Raw genomic sequence first — 23209 nt, forward strand, 5'->3', positions numbered from 1 at the left:
TATGGGCCACTGCAGAGTGTTCTTGGACAGCCTTGGAGCCTTTCTTCATTGCAGATTCAGGTCAGGCTCCAAACACTGACAGTAACATTTGAATTCTGTCTGTGCAGCAGCGAGCCCTCCTCTGCCTTCGCAAGCCCCTGGAATTCAAACACAGCCAAAGATGCCCTGGCTATGAGAACCCTCCCTGCTTTCCTCAGGAATCAATGTTTGCCCAGAGACCCCTCACAGACGATGCTGGAGCCCTCCAGTAAAGTTTCAGTGTGCAGCTCCATAAGATGAGCTCGGAAAACACGACAGTCTCATGGAAGGATAACGAGTATTTATGCTGAAGTAGCAAAAATTATACAGAGGCATAAACTGACAAAGACTTTTCAACCTCTTTCAGGCTTGAGTGATCCAAGCTATAACTCTATAATCAGTTTAAGGCTACAATTAATGTTTTGTGAAATTAACATTTTTTAAGAGTAGAATTGGAGCTTATAAAATCTCTTTTTCCTGAAAAAGCTTGTTTAATAGGAAAACATAATTTAAACAGACACAAAAAAAAAAGAGAGTTGAAAAGGAAATCCAAAGAACAGTTTGATGAACAAGAAATTTCCATGAAGCAGAAATAAAATAGAATTTAGAATTTGTTCAAATTAAAAAAAAAATTCCTAGGTATGACACCAAATGCTTGCTCTAGAGATAGCTTCACTATGTTACATTTGTTTGGCATCCACTCAATTATCTTGTGTTTTCAGTGGAACCAGGAGCATTTTGTGATGAAGAAATTCAATTGAGCAGGACTGTGGAACACCATTATTTTCTCAGTTAACATTACATAATTCCTATTTATTTTTGTATAATGGGAAGGGTAGTGAGGACAAAATTGTATGTATATTTAGAAATGATACACCACACAAAAATATGTCCATCCTATTAGCCTGCAGCCAAATGTTATAGTGCATCATTTTACTAAAATGAAATAAATAGCAAATATACTGTCAATAGATGGGTCCCTTATACCTGGTGCATGAGGATATTACATGTGACTAAACTCTCTGGACCATTATTCCTCTGGAGCAAGGAAAGCTTGCACCCTATCGCCAAAATTTCTGAGGTGACCTTATCTTAAATATTTTGAATATGTAAGCACATACAGACTGGGAATTAAGGAAGGAACCAAGTGGACCTACCCTGTAGCCAACATCTTCCGTGACAACTGCTGTGTCAACCATGCAGCCTGCTTGCCACAACGTCTCTTTAATGCTGCAGCCATAGAGAAACACATTCTTCTTCTGGGAGTGCCCATGGTAGTCACAGAACACCTACAGAGAGGAAAAAACGAGGCAAAATCTTGAACATTGGAAAGGTTTCTTGGTTCATCATAATAAGCACTATTAGACTGTGGCAGGGAGGTGCCAATATTTTTTTTTTAGGTGTTTTCGCAGAAGCTTAGACTCTGGGCCATGCCTTTGACCTGTGTCAGACTTCATTAGTCACTTGTATCTTGGTTTATTTATTTGGTCTGACATGATCTCAGGGGTCCAGAGTCAAGCCTAGTGCACTTCTGTCTGTAGCAGAAATAAACATGACACTTGTGCAAGAATCCATGGCAACTCAGGGACCTAAGGGTTCATGGGAACTCCTGATACCACAATGGAGCAATTTGTCAGGCTCTTTCTGCTTTTAAATTCCTAATTCCAGCTTTATCCTCATGAGATTTGAAATCTATGCCTTCCCAAGCGATTAATCATTGCTTTGTCATCTTTAACTTAAAAACCCATGCTACATAATTTTCAGGAAAATATAATTGTGCAATGGTATTGTCAGATCTTTGCACGAATTCCTGCAAGTCAAGCACAGAAAATGACCCCTATTCAAGGCAAATAATCTCATTCTACACTAATCTACCTGTCTATCCAATCCATCTCTCATGTCAGCTGTCATACAAACCAGGCACAAGGCACATTCCCAGTTTTAGAGGAAGTTTTGATTGCCTTTATAGGCAGATATTTATTCCCATGGAAATGAAAATCACAATTTAATGACCCAAGAGGTAAATATTGACCCAAGTCTAAGAGAATAATCAATCTCAGTGCCCTCTGAGATATGAAGTCAGTGTACACATGGCTGTTACATATATTCGCCATGTCTTAATCAGGAATGTTCAGGAATCTGTCAATTAAAATATAGGAATCTCTAAAGAGAAGGAATTATTTCATTTTAAACCAGCATTCACTATTGAGGAGAAAGGAGCACCAAGATTTCATTGAAACAGTTTTCCAGGACTTATTTGTTGGAGACAAATGAATAGGAAGGGGGAGAAAAATTATGGGTCCATGTAGAGATGGGGGAAAAATATGGGGTGAAAAAATAGGATCATAGAACCTTTCAGGTTGGAAAATGTCTCTAAAACCATCAGGTCCAACCGTTACCCAACACTGCCGCCACTAAACCCTGTCCCCAAGTGCCACAAGTGCAGATCTTTTAAATACCTCCAAGGATGGCAACTCCAGCACTGCTCTCTGCAGCCTGTGCCAATGCTTGATAACCCTTCAGAGAAGAAATTTCTTGTTCATATCCAATCTAAACCTCCGCTGGCACAACTTGAGGCCATTTCCTCTTGTCCTGTCAATTCCTGCTTGGGAGGAGAGTCTGACATCCACTCACTGTCAGCTCAGGGATCCAGCCTGTCCAGGTCCCTCTGCAGAGCCTTCCTACCCTCCTGCAGATCAACACTCCCACCCATATTCTTACCTAAATACATACATGAGAGGGGAGAAACAGATGGAGAACATGAGCTTCTTCCACCAACTCTTAGGGCAAGACTTACCCTAGCTTGCTTATTTACCAGCTCTACAGTAACTAAGTTTAGCTGCAGCATGTCAGGGAGTTTATTTATCTGGGATCTGAGCATGTACACTCTCCCAGCTCCTCTGACAGTGCCGTACTGGAGAGGCTGAGGCACACATAATAACCAGTCAGATGGACAATTATACACATCCCAGAACTTGCATGCTGCTGCTTCCTTTGTTTTCTGTCCTGTAAGCTTCCCTTCCCATACCACCACTCATCTCCAGATCTTTTTGTGGGGCTGGGGGCCTGCAGGTTCCACACCTGAAGCATGTGAACAGCCACCTACCCAGCAACAACTCTGATCCACGCACAATTATCCTGGAATGCCTCCTTCCAAAGAGCTGCATTTATTAATTCTCTTAACGACATATTTTTCCAGCTAGTGTTTCATCTAAGCTATCAGCAATACAGTCATAGCTTAGGTTAACCAGAGTTACCATCTAGGATGTATTTCTATGAATATCAAAGAGGATTTTACAGCTTTTGTCTCATTTCAAGGCAGAGAACTCAGCTCAATTGGGTATCAATTACCTTCCAATTTACAGAATTACAACACACAAAAACCAATATATTATCTGCCTAAAACATTATTTATCAGAAACCACACAGGGATGATCAGAGAGTGGGGCTGCCTGATCAGCAGCAGGTCTATAATTCTGCACCTCAAGAAACCTTAGTGACAGGTCTGGAATGAGACTTCTTTACTGGTAAATGATTACCAAGGCCAGGTTCTGTAATTTGGCAGCTGGTTCAGGCCATGGAATCTTTCACTGAGTGTCACTAGCTTCCACAGTAGAAGCGTCAGTGACACTGAAAACACTTTCATTCTATTTGCAAGTTGCATAGCACTACATTTTAATTAATTTGACTGGATACTGCAGTCACTCCCAATGTTTATACTCAATTATTCTCTATAGTACATCCTTCTGCCTGATTTTCACACGACAGGGTAGCTTATGTCTCACCATTCAGCCAAGGCTAAGAGATATCTTGGAGTCTGAGCACCCAAAACAGAATTCTTCCTGGGATATGTCTGGGCAAACACTGAGCAAACTTGGCATCTCCCAGTGCTTTTTCTCCAGCCTGTCCTTCCATATGGCTGGGACACTGAGACACACAAACCAGTCAGACTCCCAAGCTTGCACTCACTGGGATATGACTCAAAGACATGCACAATTTTTTAATCTATTTAAAGTTATTTATCAGCACTGATCATCTGAAAGGTAAGGACTGCCTTCTAGCTCAAAAACAACCCTCCCTATGAGTCACAGAACCAAGTACCTTTTAAAATAAAGGAAAATCTATATATAAAGTGGAAAGCAAGAAAATCTGTTGGAAAACAGAATTTTTTGAAACTTCTTTTTTTTTCCATGTAAAGTCTTTTTTTTTTTTCCCCTTAACAACATTGTGACAGGACATTAAATGCCAGTTTTGACATGCTTAAGGGTTTTTTCCTCTCAATGAGCACATCCTTGTGGGCCATGCTTGTTTCCAAGCTTGAAATAATGCCTTTGAGAGGCAGCAAACTCTGCTCACAGCCTTCTGGTCCATTGGAAGTTCTTTCCTCCTTTAAGGCATCCTGCTCTTCACTAGAGATGAGACTCTCAGCAATGTCCCAGCACATCCAGTCCCTTGGTCCCATTAGGGTTCCCACAGCCAAAAAGGGAAGCAAAAAAACCCCAGCACCTAACAGGATGTTTTTTTGTTAACTAAAGTGTTGAAGTGGGTTTTGGTTTGAAGGGCTGCTAAAGTTCTTTGCTTTTCTCCTTCAAGCAGCTTTTCATCACTTTAAAGAAAAAGTGTTTGCACATCCCTGGGATAAGTTAAACCAAATCAGTTCACAGAAATCATTTGGCTATCAGTGAATTTAGCTCCATGGGATCTTAGAGGTTAAAAGAAAACCCAACAAAACAAACAAACCTCCCCCCCACCCCAAGCTCTCTTCTGAAGGAGGGAAAAGGCATTTTTGATAATGTATAAACTAAAATCAATGCACTCTTCAAAGGCAAAGGAAAATCAGTTTATGAAGTCTGACATGCAGTCTGTGAGTGAGGGAGATGGTAGAATCAATAGTCTCCCTTCACTCAACAATGATGAAAACTTGTACTGAGTATTCAACTTTGTGCACCTGAATATGACAAGGAGGGTCGTGTACTAAAAGAGACCAGACAGCAAATTACAAGGTAGAACAAGACTCATCCTACACTGCTCTGAACCAAAGGAAAATGTTGGTGACTCAATTTGCAACTCTGAGATGAGTTTCCACAATATTCCTCAGCCTACAGAGACAAATTTCAGGGCTGTCAGCTTAGACAAAAACCAAATTACTGCAAGAATTCTCCTAGAGAAGCTCACAGACATTTTCACCCTGTTTGGGGCTTTTCTCACCAAACCCAGAGGGACTCTGGTGCACTTGGACATTTCCTGCCTGCTGTAGCTATCCCCAACAAACCTGGCAGTCCGTGTATCCACACCTGTTTGTCACCATGTGAAGCTCCTTGTGGTTTTCCTCCTGAGGTCTCAGAACTATCTTTTCCTCCTGCTGGGTAACTAAGCAGATGGGATGGATCCCAGCCCTGTCCCAGTTGCAGCTTTGAGATGAGACCCATCTCATGAATTTATGGTAGCCCCAAAACCCAGTCCTTTTCTTCCCATCACCAAAGCAGCATGGAAGTTCACACCCTTTGAGGGCTGCTTCCTCTGTTTTTGTGATTGCATGGGCTTCAGCATAGCCCATTTAGACTACATCTTTCTGGAATTTCTCCTAACGCTTCCATGAAGATAGCAATAACCTACTCATAATATTTAGCTTAGTTGGAGTGCTTTGAGGATATAAAGAGCTTTAAGGAATTCATTTTCTCATCTTTATTCCTGGTATACAGGGATTCTGAAATTTGGAGTTGCTGGTTAGAAGATTCAAGAGGTAATAAATATTCAAGGCTTTCAAAACAATTCCATAAGATGAAAGCATAACAGCACGTGATGCTCCCAAATCACTCCAGCTCCGAAACAAGACTGTTCACACAAGTACAATAATCAATCCACTCACAGAATCCCACAAAAATAACCTGGAAGAGACTCACCAGAGGAGCCCGGCCGATGCTGCGCAGGTAATAGAGGAGACCTTTGGTGTGGTAAATTGTTGGATGCAGCTGGGAACTGGGTGTCAGCCACTGCCTGTTGAGATCATCCCCACTCAGCGAACAACGGTGGCTGAAATCAGAAAGCAACACATCACAAACTGCCAAAACAGCTGATTCCAAAGTGTTTCCAATCCTGGCAAGCCCTGGCACAAGGACGGGGAATGTCCATAGAACACAGATATAATGGTTTTATTATAACACTGAGCTGGAATTAACCAATAATCCCTATTATATTTCACAGGTGATTATAGTATAAGAATTTTACAATTTCCTTTCCTTCTAAGGTTCACATAATTGCAGTCCTGCGCATAAATGTAGGTTTTCATTTAGCTAAGGAGGCACAAATCAAAAGACCATGTAGAAAAAGAGTCTTCAGAAATGTTCTAAATTCTGTGCTATGAATTCTCAAAACCCCCAGAGCAAACAAGCATGTACAACTTCTACTCATTCTAATTGAAGACAGGCACTCAAACCTCATTGACCAGTCTGAAATATGAATGTACTTAAATGAGATGAGCTGGGTGTCTCATTTAAGCTTCTCTACTCGCTGGAAATGTCTCTATCTAAAGCCCATCACAGAAATCATGGTGCCTGCTAGAGCATTATGTAGAACAATTACCCAGCTTCACTGCAAAGGCTGGATAAAAAGCTAAGTGAGGATCCCAGATTTGCACTGAGGAAACGTTTCTCTTAGTTAGTTACAACATATTCTCTTACTGACTCAGTGATCAGTGGAAGATTGTGCAGGATATTTGACCATGTGGAGCAGTACAGCACTGTGCAATTTTGAAAAATTCAACTAATCTCCCTCGTTAGTGACTACGTAGATCAGAGCCTTACACTCTTCAAAGGATTTGCTGTAATTTGGTTGATAATTTTCAAATCACGGTGTGGTGATAAAATTCAGGAATCAGCCCTCCAGCGTATGAGATATTGTGGTAGGTCTTCATCATCTCCAAATTATCCACTAGAATGCTTCTGGTGGCACTGTAAACTTGGGATGCTTCTTCTTCAAAAAAAAAATTAGAACATCCTAAATGTTGGATGAATTTCTAGCTGTGGAGCTGCATCCAGCTTTGCTGCACCAACCTCCTAGAGCAAATTAAAATATAAATGTACTCATAGAGATGGGTTCTGCCTTTGTATTGACAGAGGTTAGGGTGTGCTGCACGTGGCATCTTGAGCATTATCAATGCCTTGCCTAATGCTTGGAAAAAAAGGGTCAAAAAGGAGGAATGCTTTTTTTTTTTAAAAGAGGTGGGAATAATGGAGAACTGGTTAAAAAATGGAAGACAAAGAAATAATAAGATTCACTAAGAATTTTTTATACATCTTTAATGCAGAAAAGCAGTGTCTTTAATGGCATCTTGGGGTTTCTGGCAACACCACAAGATCCATTCCAAGTTTACTCTAGTTTCAGTTATCTGAATTCCCTTATTTCCTCATAATCCATAGTTCCCATGCTACTCATTCAGCAAATCAGAAAACACTAGCAATAGCTAACATTTGGGAAGTCAACAAATGCTGCTGGGAGGCTTCTGCCAAAAATTCTGCACGAAAACATGACAGTTTCTGTTGTGTTTCTTAAGGGCTCTTCAGATAAAGTTACCTTTAGGCTCACCTCCCCTGATCTTCAGGACAACAGCTGCTCAACTGAGATGAGCAGCTGTATTTCTGCCAAGAATTTGTGTGCTTACACAGTTTGCCTTCGATAGGTACAATACCACAGAGAAAGTCACTGAATTGCTTAAAGAAACTCATCTTTATCCAATGTGACCAGCAAAAAAAATAAAACCCAAACGCTTCCTTGAATAAGACTGTGATATCTTCCTCCATCACAACTGTACCAGGGAGCAAAACTAATTGAAAATAACAACAGAATTTTCATTCTGAAGGAAAGAATGATAGCTGTCCTTGAATTCCCATGCTTTAATTTGCTATCAAGAAGAAAAACCAGAAGGGAGTCTTGTTGTTTCAGACCCACAGAAATAGTTTTCAACAATGCCATAGGTCACCCCACAAACCGACTATTCACCCCTTTCCTGTGGGAATCTGTATTAGTTTATGCCTACTCAAACCATCCACACTCCCCTCTGCTAAAATGCCTTAGTACACACCAGAAGAGTCCAGCATAAAGGGGAGTAGAAATAACAACAGCTGAAAATTGCTTCTAAAAGGACTCAGTGAATACAGAGACTAACATTAAACCACTACCAAATGCAATTTTTATTTTTCAGACTAAACTAAAAGCTTATAAAAAGGTTCATTATCTCTTCAGTAATTATAAAGAAATCCCACGATCTGTCACATGAGAAAAACTCCTAATCAGGTCCATAATACAATTTACCAATTCTGTTGCTCTGACACAAACTGTGATTTTTTTCAGAGGTGACTATGACAAGACAATCCCCAGCTCTGCAGTCCACAGGTGCTGCTGTGCTTAGCAAGTTTAAAAAGTGCAATCCAACTCTAAAACAGTAATTTGAAAGTTCTTAAGAACTGTATGGAAAGAAGGTAACATCTCTGCATAAAAGCAAGAGCTAGGGGACAAAATTCAGCTTTGTCCCTTCAAAGATTAACATCTCTGCTCATTTAAACCTTTAAATATTAGCTCTCAGCTTGGCTCTATGCACAGCTCTTATGGAGATGCAGAATTTAAATTTAGTTACAAGAGGCTGATTTTTCTCACCCTGCTCTGTCCTTCCTTCATACTGCTAAAATCTGTTTACTTTTGAACATGACTGTTCCCTGCCAGTCCTGTTTCTCCTTATCCCTTCATTTCTTCTCTGTCTTTCCTGATAGTGATGACATGCATAGATAATGGTTTTGCCTGTTATGCTCTGCAGCCAAGGGTGAAGGTAAAATATTAAGCTGATTTCAAGTGCTGATAGCAAATAAAGGGACTGGAGACCTGAGACTGGCTTTGAATGTTTGGCAGGATTTAATGAAATTCACTACACAAATCAAAGGCATTTCTTACAACACATTTCCAAGCTATTGTATTTCCTTTAAATGCTTTACATGTCTTTTCTCCTTTGCAGCACTAGCAAGACTACAAAAAAAATTTCCAGAAAGAATTCCAATTTAAAAACCCCCACTTCTTTGTCTCTATACAAAGTACCTGTAATTCTGATAATTGTTACGTATCTTCAACCCAAGTGCATTACCCAGAGATATCCAAAACAGTTAAACTGAGTTTCTCTTGTTCACAAATCTGATCTGTTGTAGTCCTGCCCTCTCTACTATTAAACAGCCAGGACATCCTTGTCTTTGAGGACAAAGTAACCTCAGATACGACACAAAACTCTGCACAAGCCATGTGTATGGATGGAGAGATCCTACCCAGTCCTAACCTGAGGCTTTATAAGTTAAATGGAACCTTTCAGTTGACTGCAGTGAGCCTGTGTCCCACAAAGGTACAAAAATGGCAGGGGATGAGAAACACTGGAAAAACAAAACTGAACAGGATTGCATAGTAAAGAGATTGAGGATAAGAATAATACACAAGATATTAGACAAGAGTGAGTGAAATGGAGAGAGAGAAAAGTCACTTTTTAAAGAAAATATGTTGCTGTGCTTGGAAGATAAAATGTTTCCCAGTTGCCTGTCCATAACAGATAAAAGGAAAGACAGGAGCCATCATATTGAATGAATGATGTCAGAACTGATAATAACAGCACCTGGGGCACAGGGAAATATAAAATCTAAAGGGATGTATCATGTTTGATATGTAGACAGGAGAATCACCATTCACTGTGCATCTTAAAAGCAGACAGCAGTACCAGTGCAGGATGAGAGTATCTGTATAAAAGGCGGCAGGCACAAGTAAACATCAGGATGCCATTGAGCAGCATGAGGCAGCTTCAACCAGACACAGCATGCTGGACTTTATAAATAACAGCAGCCTAGGATGAAAGCTGAAACATTTGTATTAAGGTGTTTTGGTCCTCTCAATCAGAAAACTCAGAGCAACATGAAGGAAAAAAATAAGATGGATAGAAAATCCTTTATTTCTTTTAATTTTAAATTTTTCCAGAGATCAAGACTTGGTGATGTGAGGAAGCAACAGCAAAGCCCTCCTTCATATTTTAATGGAGGGTGTCAGAAATATAACCATTATCTTCTGTCTTTGACTCTGGCCTTGTTCAAGTCCATGTGCTGTAACCATAACGGCTACATTGCATCCTGGTATGACCCTGTGATGCCAATGATTATTCCAGAAATGGAATATCACCAGAATAATGCAAATTTTGGAGGCTTTACAATGAAACAGTTCTCATCAGCACTACTGCAGTCAACAATTCACTGCCCATCCTTCTCTTTCCTTCTGACTGCAACATGAGTGCTAAAATGTGTATAACAAAACCAGGCTCAAGAGCAGTTTGCCTTCCCAACATAACCAAAACAGCTGGGAGTCCAGGAGCTACAATCCCTATTCCACATCTCTTTTCTTCAAGCGTGTATTTCATTCCTAAGTCACAATCATACTCCCCTCCTTTCTTATGCATGACCTACTGCAATGTTAATTGTCTTCCAACCTCATTAGCACCACATCTTACTACCAAACCTCTTTTTATCAAGATTAAAGACCACAGTTAGCATTGGAGTGCCAAGGCAAGATGGCACTGTTTAACTAGATGATAACAAACAAGGCCAAAAAGTCAGCTTCTCCTAAGACACCCCCATAAAGTACCAAACAATGATGTTTTTTCAATTGCACTGTGAAATGCTGCCTATTCATTTTATCACCAGGCCTTTAAGAGGAAGTTTTTTATTACTTTCTTCTCTTTTTTTTTTTAATGGCACCTCACACACGCACAGGGCCAGACCTATGTCCTGAGTGACACTTTTGCTACCTGGGTGCCAACCAATTTAAGGGTGCCACTGAAAGGACCAGTCTCATTTCAGCCCATGGCTGCTGCACCACCTTCCCCTCCCAGCACTGACTGATGAATCCATGATGCACAATGCTTCCTCTTGGGCAAATGCTATCCTGAAGTATCACTCTGCCAGTTTTTTCTAGCCTCCCTACAGCTGAGCACTGATACTAATTAGCGTAATGAGCCTTCAGCGTTTCACTCGCTGCATCCGACTGATTTTGTCGCAACGGACAATTCCTTGCTTCCCAAGATAAATGATGCAATCTGTACTCTTCCTGTTCCGTGCATGTACCATATCTCTATCCTTGCTCAGCTGCCTCTGATAGAAGAGCTCCTTGTCTCTCTGTGGACACATTTCATTAAGTCACACTTGGTCACAAATCACTTGGAGATGCAGAACGAGATCTGCCTCGCCCCAGCTAATGCTGCCAATGTCATAATCAAATAAGACAAGGAGTTCACCTGATCTGCTGAAAAGGTGAGCAAACAGCATTGTCAAGGAGGAGCCACCCTCCCTCCCCGTTCCACACCAAAGGATGCCCAGCTCATTTCTATTTCTTCTATCTGTAGTAGCAGTAATCGTTAAATACCAGATTGTTCATTCACCTGCAGCTGCCCACACTTGGCACTGTCTACGAGAAAAATTCAAGTAACAAAAGTTTTGAGGTATTTTATGAAGGAGCAAATAAAAATTGGGTCCTTGCCCATGACATGGGGTCATTTCAAGAGTCTCTTCTGAGGATCTTCAAATACTCTATATATCATTCATTTAAAAAAGCCTTAGAACAACATTCTTAGCTGGTTATTTTCACCCAACTGGTTTTGGGTGAAAATGTCAATTTTCAGTTGTATCAACTTTTTGCAGAAAATGTTAACTTTTCCTCATCAATCCAACACCTGCTCCCTTCAAAACTGAATTTTTTTTGTCAAAACCTCAAATTGTACTATCCAAAACACCTGAACTGGTTAAGAGAGATGTCTCAGAAAACACAAATTTGAGGTTTCTCGGGCACCTCTCTTTCAGAGCATCTCCTTGAGGGGGGCACATTTTCCCTAAATGCAACACCAAGACTCCGTGGCAGCAACTCAGTGGGATGCAGAAATATAATGCAACATGGGAGTTGTCGTTTGGCTGGAAGAGCCTGGGCAAGGGCAGCCAAACAACTCCCAGACAGCACCGTGATGACACTTCCAAATGGAAGTACTGTTTTTAAATGGGAAGATTTGGCTCCAGTTTTGATTATGCATTATTCATAGAAAAGCTTAAGCTTTCCACGGGGAGGGGGTGAATAAACAAAAGAATCCTGAAAAACATTTTCCCAAACAGTCCCACTTACATCGTCCTACAAGAGATGCAAGCAAATCCTAATTTTGCAGGCAGGGATATCGAGAAGTGAAGCCACTCGTGCAACAAAGCAGTAAATCAATGAAAAACTAGGAATAGAACCTGACAGCTGATGAAAGCGTATCACATTAACTAAAACTTTACTTTTAAATTTATGTCCTTTAGCCTGTTTCAAATTCCTGTATCCTGACTTTCTTATTTTAAATGTGGCTTGTATCCATAGAGCTGAAGAGGATTCTTAACTGACTTAAGCTAATTGCTCACATATGGGTTGCATTGAATTAACTGAGTAGATTTAAAAATCTGTTAGTTAAATCAGTGCAATCTCTGCATATAAACAAGCACTAAGAATTGCAATTTGCAGATGATTGTTCTAAAACTTAAAGCAAAACAAACAATGCAGAAGGACAAAGCTTGGCATCATAGAATAAGTGATAATCACAAGCAAGGGTTTTGTGAAGGCCCAGAAAAAAAAAAAAAAAAAGAATATATTCCACTGACTTCAGATCTCCAACAGTTTTTTCTAGAACCCATCCTTAGCCAGGTAGTCTAGGAGGTAGCACCCTGGCACCTGCACAGCTTTGTGTGGCAATCAGGCTTGTTTCAGCCAGCTGACACCTCATAACGAAGCAGGACAGTGACCTCAGCTGGCAAGGAAGAAAGAAAAAAGGAAAAAGTAGAAAGAAGCCAAGAAGACCTCAGAGAGATGAAGGTGAGGGAGACTGAAGCCACTCCTCCTCATCTTAGGTGCAATATGTCCCATTCTCCATCACCTCAGCCATCTTCAATAAAAACAGGCAGCAGGGATAAGTCTCTGCAAGGCACACCTGCATGACAATGAGGTGCTGGTGTTCCAAAATAAGATGCTTTTGAGCACATATATTTTTGGCCCTGTAGGAGGATGAAAGGTTGTTCTGCCAAACTTGTTGTGTTGATTTCTGAAGAGAGGTTAATAATAAACTTTACAAAAAAAATATTTAAAACACGGCTGGTCTAGATTAGGCAGTGTTGGTTGTCCCCTGTAATGCTAAGTAGGCTCACATATTAATCCTTCAGTATTAAACCCCATTGGTCAAAAATGATGCTGTTTTTCTTCTCTAAGAAAGATTTAGCACAGGATGGGTTTACTGTGTGACCAAGTCATTCATTTCAGTGTAGGAGCACAAAAAGGGACCTCAATGCACAAGAGGCTGCTGTGATTTATGGTGGAATTGGCCACAGGCTGACATAATTCCTCCATTAGTAAATTATAGATCTGAAAAAGCAGAATTAACTGAAATATGCTGATTCTTAGCTTACAAAATAACACAAACCCAAGTGCAAAGCTTGCTAACTCTTTCTTTTGCAAGGCAGTAGTAGGCTGGCTGAGGAAGATAACACTGGATTGTGTTTCTGGCTCATCCTAGAAGGATTTCCTCTTTTTCTCCCATCCTCACTGGACCTTTTTCCCCAGTTGTTGTAAACTCAATATGATTATGAAGACATTACAGCTATATCTTCACCAGCATCAGAAATTCCCACTATAGGGGGCTGTAGCTTTATGGGACTTCACCTCTACTAACCTCACAGGCTACTTGCACAGCAAATATCATCTCTCTGCAATGTAGTAATATTTCCTTACAGGTTACTCCACAATGAGACATATGAATCCAGCCTTTTTATATTTCTCCTTCGTGACATGGGATTTCTAACTCTGCCTGTGAATTCCACTGAGGACCCAGGAGTTCCTATAAAAACACTGTTTGCTTTCTTTGCAATAAATGTTACCCTCCGTGTAGATGAACAATATTTATGGATCAGACCCATTTGCAATCCAGCTTCCATTTGAAAGCAGACAAGCTGGAAATAGATGATCTTTAAAGGTCCCTTCCAACCCAAGCCATTCTATGAAAACAGGAAAAAAAACCCAAAACAACCAACAACATACACCACACCGAAAAAATCAACCTCCCCAAAAAGCTGATGAAAACACCTCCTTTTATTTTTCTGTTATACATTCCACTTGCCTTTGGAAGGATGTGGTTATTTTCCATTTTACCAGACCTTGAATTCTTTCTTTGCCAGCACACAGTATCTTCCTTGTTGATGTTCTACTCTCACATAATACTGCTCTCCAGTGTTGTGAACTCTTGGCTAACCCTGTGCCTGATTCCCTCACGTATTACTGGAAACCACTAAGGCTTTGAGAGACTTGAGCAGAGAACTAAAAATACCATCACTACCATAACTGGACACTACTTCTTGCAATAGGTAGAAAGTGATGCATAGCAAGTGCTTTAATAAGTCCTTGCAGTTACTGAAAAAAATTTAAACAATAGTAATAATAATAAAAAAATATAAACAAAAAACAAATACTCTCTTGTGGACCTTCCTGCTCAAAAATGTGTCTACCATCTCTCCTTCTACATCCTTTCTGTAAATGTCTCAGGAAAAGAGGAGCAGAGGAAGGATTGATTTCCTCCAGTGCCCAGGTAAAGGAAATAATGTGTTTTAGGAATGCCAGACAAATGATGGATTCGAATTGTCCCTGCATGAAATCTGGCAGCTACCAAGGCCACACCTCCAGCCTGCAAACAACAAAGTGTTACCAATAAAAAATCCATTCACCAGGGTGGGCTTGCAAGCAATAATTTGAATGATAATGACGAGGAGACACAAAGAGATAACAGCTCAGCATCTGGAATTCTCTGCAAAATAAATTCAGCCCTCTGCTAGCATCGGTCTAATCCTTCAGTGCATCCTCAAACATCAGGCAACAGCCACTGCAGAGTGCTGGAAGGGCATGTGAGAGACTGAGCTGCAGTGACCAGAGCTGTCCCAGAGAAGAAAAGCAGTTCAGGGTTAGGTGTGTAGATGCACTAAACTCTCCTTTATTTGTTTACTTTCCCCCATGCACATGCACTGCGAGCCTTCAAACCTCAGCTGAATCCTAATTCTGATACTAAAAAAACCACAACAAATTGCACTTACATAACTGCTCATCCAAGCATGGTGTCTCTGGGCACTTCAAAACAGTAAAGTTAAACGAAGCATTCAATACACACTTATTAAAATAAAGTATCCACTAGAGAAACCTGATGGGCTTGCAGAGCACTGCAAAACAGTAAGGGAAAAAAAAATTAAAATATACACATATTACAAGCAGTAGCAGACAGAATTCCTGTCAGAGGAAAAAGAAAAAAAAACAAACAAATTTTCCAGAAAGCTTCACAAACCCTAGCAAGACTTGGACAAAGTTTTAAGAGAGCTCATTTAAGTGCTAAGTAAAGCTGGCACTGAGAATTCAGGATGCACAGAAAGATTTAAAATTCCTAAGAGGTGCTATCACAATCTCAGGGGAGCTGAGAGACTTGCAATGGGTACCTTGCTGAACATATTAACAGTCCAAGTCTTGCTGGAAGTTTCTAGTGAAGAAAAACTAGGGCACTAGATGGGAACAAATGCATGGAAGTGGTTCATATATACTCATGTGAGCAAAAAATCTAAGCTGCTTTTGCATAGCAATTGACAAATTTTAATTGGAGACTAGTACGATCAAAAAATTCCCTCTTGAAACAGATTTGTAAAGTGAAGTTACTTGAATACTGAAATAAATGACCTGATTTTTCAAAATATGGAGCTATTCATCACAGCCTATTGAAGTTCAATAGAGTTGCAAGCACTCAGCATCTTCCAAAGTCAGGAAATTCTTAACTAGCTTCCTGAAAAAAAAAAAAAAAAATGGATTGGGTCAACTAATTTATGGTACTTAGCATTCATTTTTAACTCTCTCCTTAATATGAATCAGGAAGCTTGAAGCCTCAGAAGATATCAGCAGTATTCCAGAATGGAGGATACAGTGCTTTATCCAAATATTTTGGGCTTTTTCCCCCTAGCTCTTCCCTGCCAACCCCTCCACACACTCATTTTTAATGCAACATACTAGAAGAATCATCTTTTAAAGGGGTACAAATTGTGTATAATGTTTATATTGAATGTATGGGGACTGACGGATAATCATGACAACAGCCATGAAGAAAATTGGTGATCAGCCTCTCATTTTGGTAGAAAAATGTTTAAAAATCTTTCAGATAAGTGGCACTGCCCCTTTTCAGTGAGTTAAGAATATCAGGTCCTGATCAAAAATTGAAATATTTCATTGGAAAGTAAATGACAAAGTACCAGGCTGACAGAGCCCCTTATTTAGACAAGGAGAAAAGGAAAAGAGAAGAGAGCTATAATGCAACCTCTATATCACTTACTGTAAGACAGAGAGAAGGGCAATCTACAGCTATAGCTCTCCCTCTTAGAAGACCCATGGATAAAAATTGACACAGTGTCACTAAAAGCAATTTATATCTCCTGGCTGATGCAACTCAGAACAGCCAAATGCACTCAGCAACCAAAGAACAGTCCCATGCTGTTTACAGAAATCAGCAAACGAGGGCTACAGTTTTTGTCTGCCTATAAGAACACTCATTTTAATCTCCTTATAGAGAAAAATATTTTGCATATCTATGTAGAAGAGCTGAACACATTTTACCTGTTAATACACATTTAGGCTCAACAAGTGGATGACAGCACTGCTGTACTGCACTTACAGAGCAGCACAACATTTGCCTCTAAGGAGAAACAGTGCTAAGATCCAGCTTGGAACCAAGAGGTTTTTCAAAACTCTTTGCCAAAAAAGACAATATTCTGTCACTGCTAGGAAACTTCAGGATATTGTTTGCCATGCAGATGTAACTATAGTGTCTCTCTCAGTAGACTCACATTAAAAAAACAGAGGAATAAAATATTCTCAATTTCAAGATGGTGCTTGCTTAATAAAATTTCCTCAATTTCAAGCGTGGTGCTTGCTTAAAATACCAACAAAAGGCTAACAAAGTCTCTAGAATAATTCTGATTATACCCAATAGTGTTTTTCTTTTTTTAATTTCTTCAGGATTCCTTGTTCTTTGAGCTAATTCTACCACTCAGAACCAAAAGAGAATAAAGACTCAGCTGCATAACATTTAGTCAATACAGATAAGCTCACAGAAATATCCCCTACAAAAATCAATGTGCATATTCAAGCAGGCCATTCTGATCAGGTGGAATAAAGGTTGTACAAGGTTGTCAATTATTTTGGCTTCTCTTGTATTTTTAGAATATTTATAAGCAAGGGAAGTCACTTGCTGCCTCCAAGATAGGATCTAGCTAAAATTTTGACCACTGTTCTGCCCTTCTTGATCAGCTTCTTTCCAATAACACTGTGTAATTAATAATGCTATATAGTGCTGTATGATGCTCAATAGCTGTAATTTTTGTTTAGGTATAACAATGTTTATAACCAGAGAAAAATATAAATAGTTTTCCAAAAAGTTGATTTTTCTGAGCAGCTGGCGAGCTTGATTACAAAAATTTGCTAGTGAGGGAAAAAAGTACACCAAACCAGTCATATTTTTTGCCATTTTTGACTGCCCAACATAAAAATCGACCCTCTTTAAAAAAATTAAGCATCCCTAATCCTCCCTCAGAGTGCAGTGAATGTACTTTCAGTGTGAAATCTCCATTTCAATAGGACCATCTCTTTTCAGACTAACACTGGAACATTTCAAACAATTATATAATCATTAAATTAAGCCCAAAAAGCTCCTTTAAGGTATTACTGCCATCACTGTATAGATGGGTAAAGTAACTACAAAACAGTTTAATGACTTGCCTGAGATTGCACAGTAAACATTTGACAAAAATGGAAAAATGATGATTCAAAGAGAGCAAAACATTCATAGGGGTTTTTTTAAGCTGTTCACAGCCTGAGAAGCAATTACTTAGTGGTCCTCAAAGGATGCCATGAAGGATGCTTATCTCTATTCCTGAGCACTGAAAATTACCAGTGACAGACAGCAAAAAAGGGATTGCAACCAGGAAAAGAATAAAAAAAAAGAAGAATTAGGTCTATAGAGCTCATTTTTCTCCAGCTCACAAGGCAAATTTGTTGGCCTGAAAAGCATGCTCACTGAATTGCAGCTTTGAATGTATTTCTCATGGTGTGACTCCACAGCTGCAAAATCCCAGCTGCAATTAGGGAACTGTAGGGCTGGATCTTATATCATTGCTATACATGCCGGCTCTCCAGCGGTGGCTGTGGCAGGCTGCAGCTGGCCTGCCATCAGCCCCAGCTGCTGTTGAGCAGCAAGGCAGTAACTGCAATTGTGTGTAAACAGTAGTAAAACACTAATTTCACAGGTGTGGAAATGGGCTGAAAGTGCTCAGTGTGGTTTCAGTCCAGCACTTCAGTCAGGTGAATATGAGTTCCTTGGGAGAAGTCACAGAACAGAGTTTTACACCATCAGACAGGGAGGGGTGATGAGGTGAGTGTTAAGTCTTCAAACAAAAACATAACCATTGAATTTCAAAGTAAAATCACTTTAGAGAAAAAAAAAAACCCTCATGATTCCAGTTGTCCAACGATTAAAGATTGGGATGGTGCCCTTTTCTCACATTTGTGAGAGGAGGATTCTCATGTCTTCTGTAGCATGGTTGCTCTCAAAAGAAATGCTGCATCAAATCATTCACAGATGCTAAGGATGAATTAACAGAATAGTGGTTTACATCCAAACCCACAGATTCCTTCCTTCCTCAATATTCAAGCTGACCCTAAATGAACCATTTTGGTGACTCCTTCTGAGTGCAACCTCTAAAGGGTACAAGTAAAGCTCTCATTCAGCAGGTGTAAGTCTAAGATAAATTCACCACTAGAAGACATTACTTATTTAGTGCTTAACATCCACTCAAACACTCATTTATTGTGTAGCTTTATTTGACCTGTGGCATGTGGCTATGCCATCTTTCCCTTCCTGGATCCCCCAGTAAAGCCCATTAAACATTTAGAGAAGAAAAAGGTGCTGAGACTCAAAACAGATCTCATGGGTGACAGCACACCAATACAGCACACATCTCCCCATTGCAGGGTTTCATTTCAAGCTTCCACTGCTGCTCAGGAATTTCACATTTCATTCTTACATAGAGATAACCATCTCTCTACCTCTCCAAGAGTTAAAGCAAGCCTTGAAAGAAAAAAACCAAAACCAACAGTGCCCAAAATGTTGAAAGCTGTCATATCAAAGACGACAAAAAATATTCTACCAACCATCCTCTGCAAATACACCTCCTCTCTTTCAGTTTGTTCCAAGTGTAAAGCTCCAGAAGAAGAGGAGCTGCTCTACTATAAACTGTTGTCTAAGTAACATAAAGACATTAACTAGGCCAGGAGGTCTTTTGTAGATAAAGATGAGGGTAGTTGAGGACCTGCCAGTTCCCTTCCTGCCTCTTACAGGTCTGTCACTTTACCTGCCTAATCAGCCAAGCATTGAGGAAAAGTTCCCCTTGGAAAGGGTTTTCCTGCTCTCACACAGTGCTGGCACACACGGCACAAGATGCATTGCCTACTGCTACAACACTTGGGAAGGAATGCCAAGCCCCTTCATTGTGAGCAGACTGTTTATCACTGACACCAGAAAGCTGCTGGAATGGGAGGACTTGGGCCCAGCACTGCCAAAAGGGGGTGTTTGGCCTGGCAGTGAGAAGATAATAGGATGCCACAGGGCTGTCCTAACTTATGGCTCTGGCACTACTCTTTGGGTAGAGCTCTCTATCTTGAATTGGCAGAAAGACACCAGAGTTCAATCCTTCTCTCCCCAAATGATTCTTCAATCTGTCACAAAGAACAACTAATGGACATTGAAAGGAAATAGGTGATTTTTTTTTTTCCCCATGTTAGAGACATTCTCCAATATACAGTTTAAATTTCCCCTTTGGAAGAGAAAGGCTACGAGCAGGAATTAACCTAATTTAAAGATCTCTGCTGTTGGCCTACAAAAGGAATAGGATGATTCAGTAGTCAGACTGATTTGCTGTCACCATTTATTCCAAGATCCTTGTTTACTCTAATAAATCCTTATGCTCTTGCCTTACTCCAGAGGACAAATAATCACCAGGTCTTCCTCATCGAACAGGGTCATGAAGATAAATGCCCAAAGCCATTCAGCCTCACAGACGGCAACAGCTTTGGGCTTTCATGGTGCTCCTTCACAGCTACTTCTGCTCATGCTATGGGGTCCTCCAGGGATGATTTGTCATGGTCCACAGCCAGTTGCCTAACAGTTCCTCGCATAATTCAGTGACAGGTTACATCATTGTTTCTCCTGGAGTGCCTCAGGGGGTCTCCTCCTTCTTTCTTTTCCCTTTGCCAACTTCCACTCACATCTACCGTCTCAGCAGGGATGTTATTTGAAGCAATGACAATGTTTTGGAACAGGTTTCAATGTAAATTAGTTTGCATCCATTATGAATTTTGCTATAAACTATACTTACATCCCACAAAAAATCTCCAGGATAGAAAACTTTTAAAGACAGTGGAGGCTCAAAGATCCCAGTGTTTTATTATTGACCTAATCTCTCCCTTAAGAAGCAAAAGTAATCTTGCTGCAGCAGCAGTTTGGGAGATACCACTTGAATAAAATAATAATAGTAATAAACTCAGTCAAATCCCTTTTCTTACAGGTTATTAAATCCTCCTGAAGCAGGGGAAGTGTCAAGAATAAAGCTTAGGACAAATGGCTGGATATATTTTTTACTTTCATATGTGTAAAGTAACTCAAGAGCCTTGAAGGAAAGAATCACTTCCTTGGGTATTCTGATTCAGTGAGCTAAGTTGAAATTCATTCCAAAACATGTTTCCCATCATTACAAAGGGACATTTGAGTCAGCTATGTTCTCAAAGAATTATTTACATCCACTTCTCAGGATTTCATCAAATGCAAAGTGACTGCACTGATTGAATGGACACAGCTCCTTAATTGCATTCAGAAAAGAGAGCTGCTTGAATTTTATTTATTTACTTACTGATTTATTATTATTATTTAGCTGTCTGCTTCCAGCTGCAAATATGTCTTTGCTGCTCCATTAACCTGATCACATATCTGTGTTTCAAACTCAGCCCAGAATGTCCACACAGGAAATATCTCTGCAACACTTGGGGAAGCCATGCCCTGCATTTTACGGCCAAATCGTGGGTTACATTTTTAATGAACACCTGTCCAGTTTTTCTACACAGTAAATAGATATTCTCCAAGAGATTGTGTGTGTATATCCAACATCAGGTCCTAGCAAGAGTTGCAATGGCAAGGGAGCATCAGTACACATCTTCCTTTTGCTGTTCCCAAAGGAAATGTTTCCTTGCCATCACAACCCTAACACAGTGTTTGCTACTTGTTATATTCCTCTGCCAGCAGATGTTTAAGCCAGATGTTTTACTGCCAGTTCCTGATTGGTTCACAAAGCAGACAGTTTGTTCTTAACAAAAAGGGATTAAAAAAACCAGGAGAAATTTACACAGCACAATTGGGTTACGCTTCCAGTTACCAGCAGAGCAATAGTGAATTTCCAGTGGGGTGTAGGAAAACAAGATCCAATCATAAGACAGGGTACCTATGTTGACCAGTTTGCCCTTCAAGATAAAGGCTGTAGAAATGCCTCACACAATGTTACTCAGATCGCCATCTAGACATCTATTTACCATTTCCTGAAATGAGAAAATTAATCAAACCACTGTTCTCCTATTTTGTATGAGTAGCCAGCAGAATAGGCATTTCCAGAACACTCACAGGCTCAGATTCCAATGCCAAAGATATCCCTGTTAGAATTCAGGGCATTACGCTACACATTAAAATAAACTCTTTCGAACAAGGTAATAAGAATTCTTATTCCTCCAGCTCCTGGGCTTTAGATTACCTCAGCAAACTCAGAAAGCTTTTCCTTACCATCCCATCATCACTAGAATGGCCTGCTCAGAATTCAGTATTGACACCTGGTGTCCCCTATTTAATCTGATGATGACTACAAATGTCAGGCTTTGTCCTCTTGGACCAGGGTTGCCATGTGATGCCTGTCAATTTTTTACTATGCTTTTTTACCTTCCCTTCAGCTCCTATTACATTGCATGGTGAAGAGGAAAAGATGCTTTCTTTCTGTGGACTATAAACATCTTCATTGCACTTCAAAGTAGCAGGGGGGAAATAATTACAAATGGTGAAAAACGCTGCTCAAAACAAACAAAAAGAGGAAAAAAGAGAAGCCTTCCCTTTAGTGGATTGATGCATCGATATATATATTTGACACATGACCTTTCTATACCCAGGTGCACTGCAGATACATCAAGGATCACTCTGAATAAATAAGATGATCTTCCTCCCTAGTGTACCACTAGCAAGTCTGACGCAATATTTTTTTAAAAATCCAGAAATTATGTACAATACTCATTTCTGTTCCCTACTAGACATTTATCTTTTTTTACCTCTGGGTAGGACAATTTATAAAAGCAACGCCTTTCCCAAATCCCTACTGGAAGCAACAGGAATATTATGTTACAATCAGCTCCACACAGACAAATGTTTTATTCATATCACACAACTGAAAAAAAAAACCCCAGATACCAGTTAATGTTATCTAAACAAAAACCACAACATGGTTTTTAAATGCCTCCAAATTCTTTTCTTAACCTGCTGAGGTATATTTTACCTATTTGGGATGAGTGGCATCAAATGGAGGCACTGAGAGAGAAACCCCAGAGATATTTACAGTAAGTCATGGAATGCTGGGACCCTTCTATATATGCTGCACATAAATGGATTATTACTAACACAATTTTTAAAACAAGTGATCAAAGACAACTCCCTTTCAGTTAGCCAAAAGAATTTTAAGCAGGAGAAACAGAGAAATCTGCTGCCATTTTCAAGTTTGATGCTGCTGCTCTTCTCTTGTAATTCTTCCCCACAACCACCTTTTCATACTTGTCATTAATATTATAATTACTGAATTGTTAGTCAGAGAATTTACAAGCACCACTTGTTATTTCTTGGAGATTGAGGGAAATTGCCACAGAAATGAAAGCTATGGTTTGGAAGATATAAACACAAGAATATTTTTCCTGGGATTTGAGCTTGTTCCAGATCTGAGGAAGCTTAGGCTACACTAAAGAT

At 39.9% G+C, this 23209-nt stretch overlaps 1 protein-coding gene across 1 annotated transcript in view; it reads right to left on the reverse strand.

The window, feature by feature from the left end:
- AGBL1 (AGBL carboxypeptidase 1) overlaps window positions 1-23209 on the reverse strand; it is a 272244-nt gene that overhangs the window by 127984 nt on the left and 121051 nt on the right. Inside the window, exons 19-20 of the mRNA XM_048318195.1 lie at window positions 5922-6051; window positions 1176-1307 (exon numbers count right to left, since the gene is read on the reverse strand). Coding sequence (XP_048174152.1) covers window positions 1176-1307; window positions 5922-6051 — 262 coding nt within the window. The remainder of the gene's footprint in view (window positions 1-1175; window positions 1308-5921; window positions 6052-23209) is intronic.

Source organism: Corvus hawaiiensis, chromosome 13 (genome assembly GCF_020740725.1).
Source record: "Corvus hawaiiensis isolate bCorHaw1 chromosome 13, bCorHaw1.pri.cur, whole genome shotgun sequence".
NCBI lineage: Eukaryota > Metazoa > Chordata > Aves > Passeriformes > Corvidae > Corvus > Corvus hawaiiensis.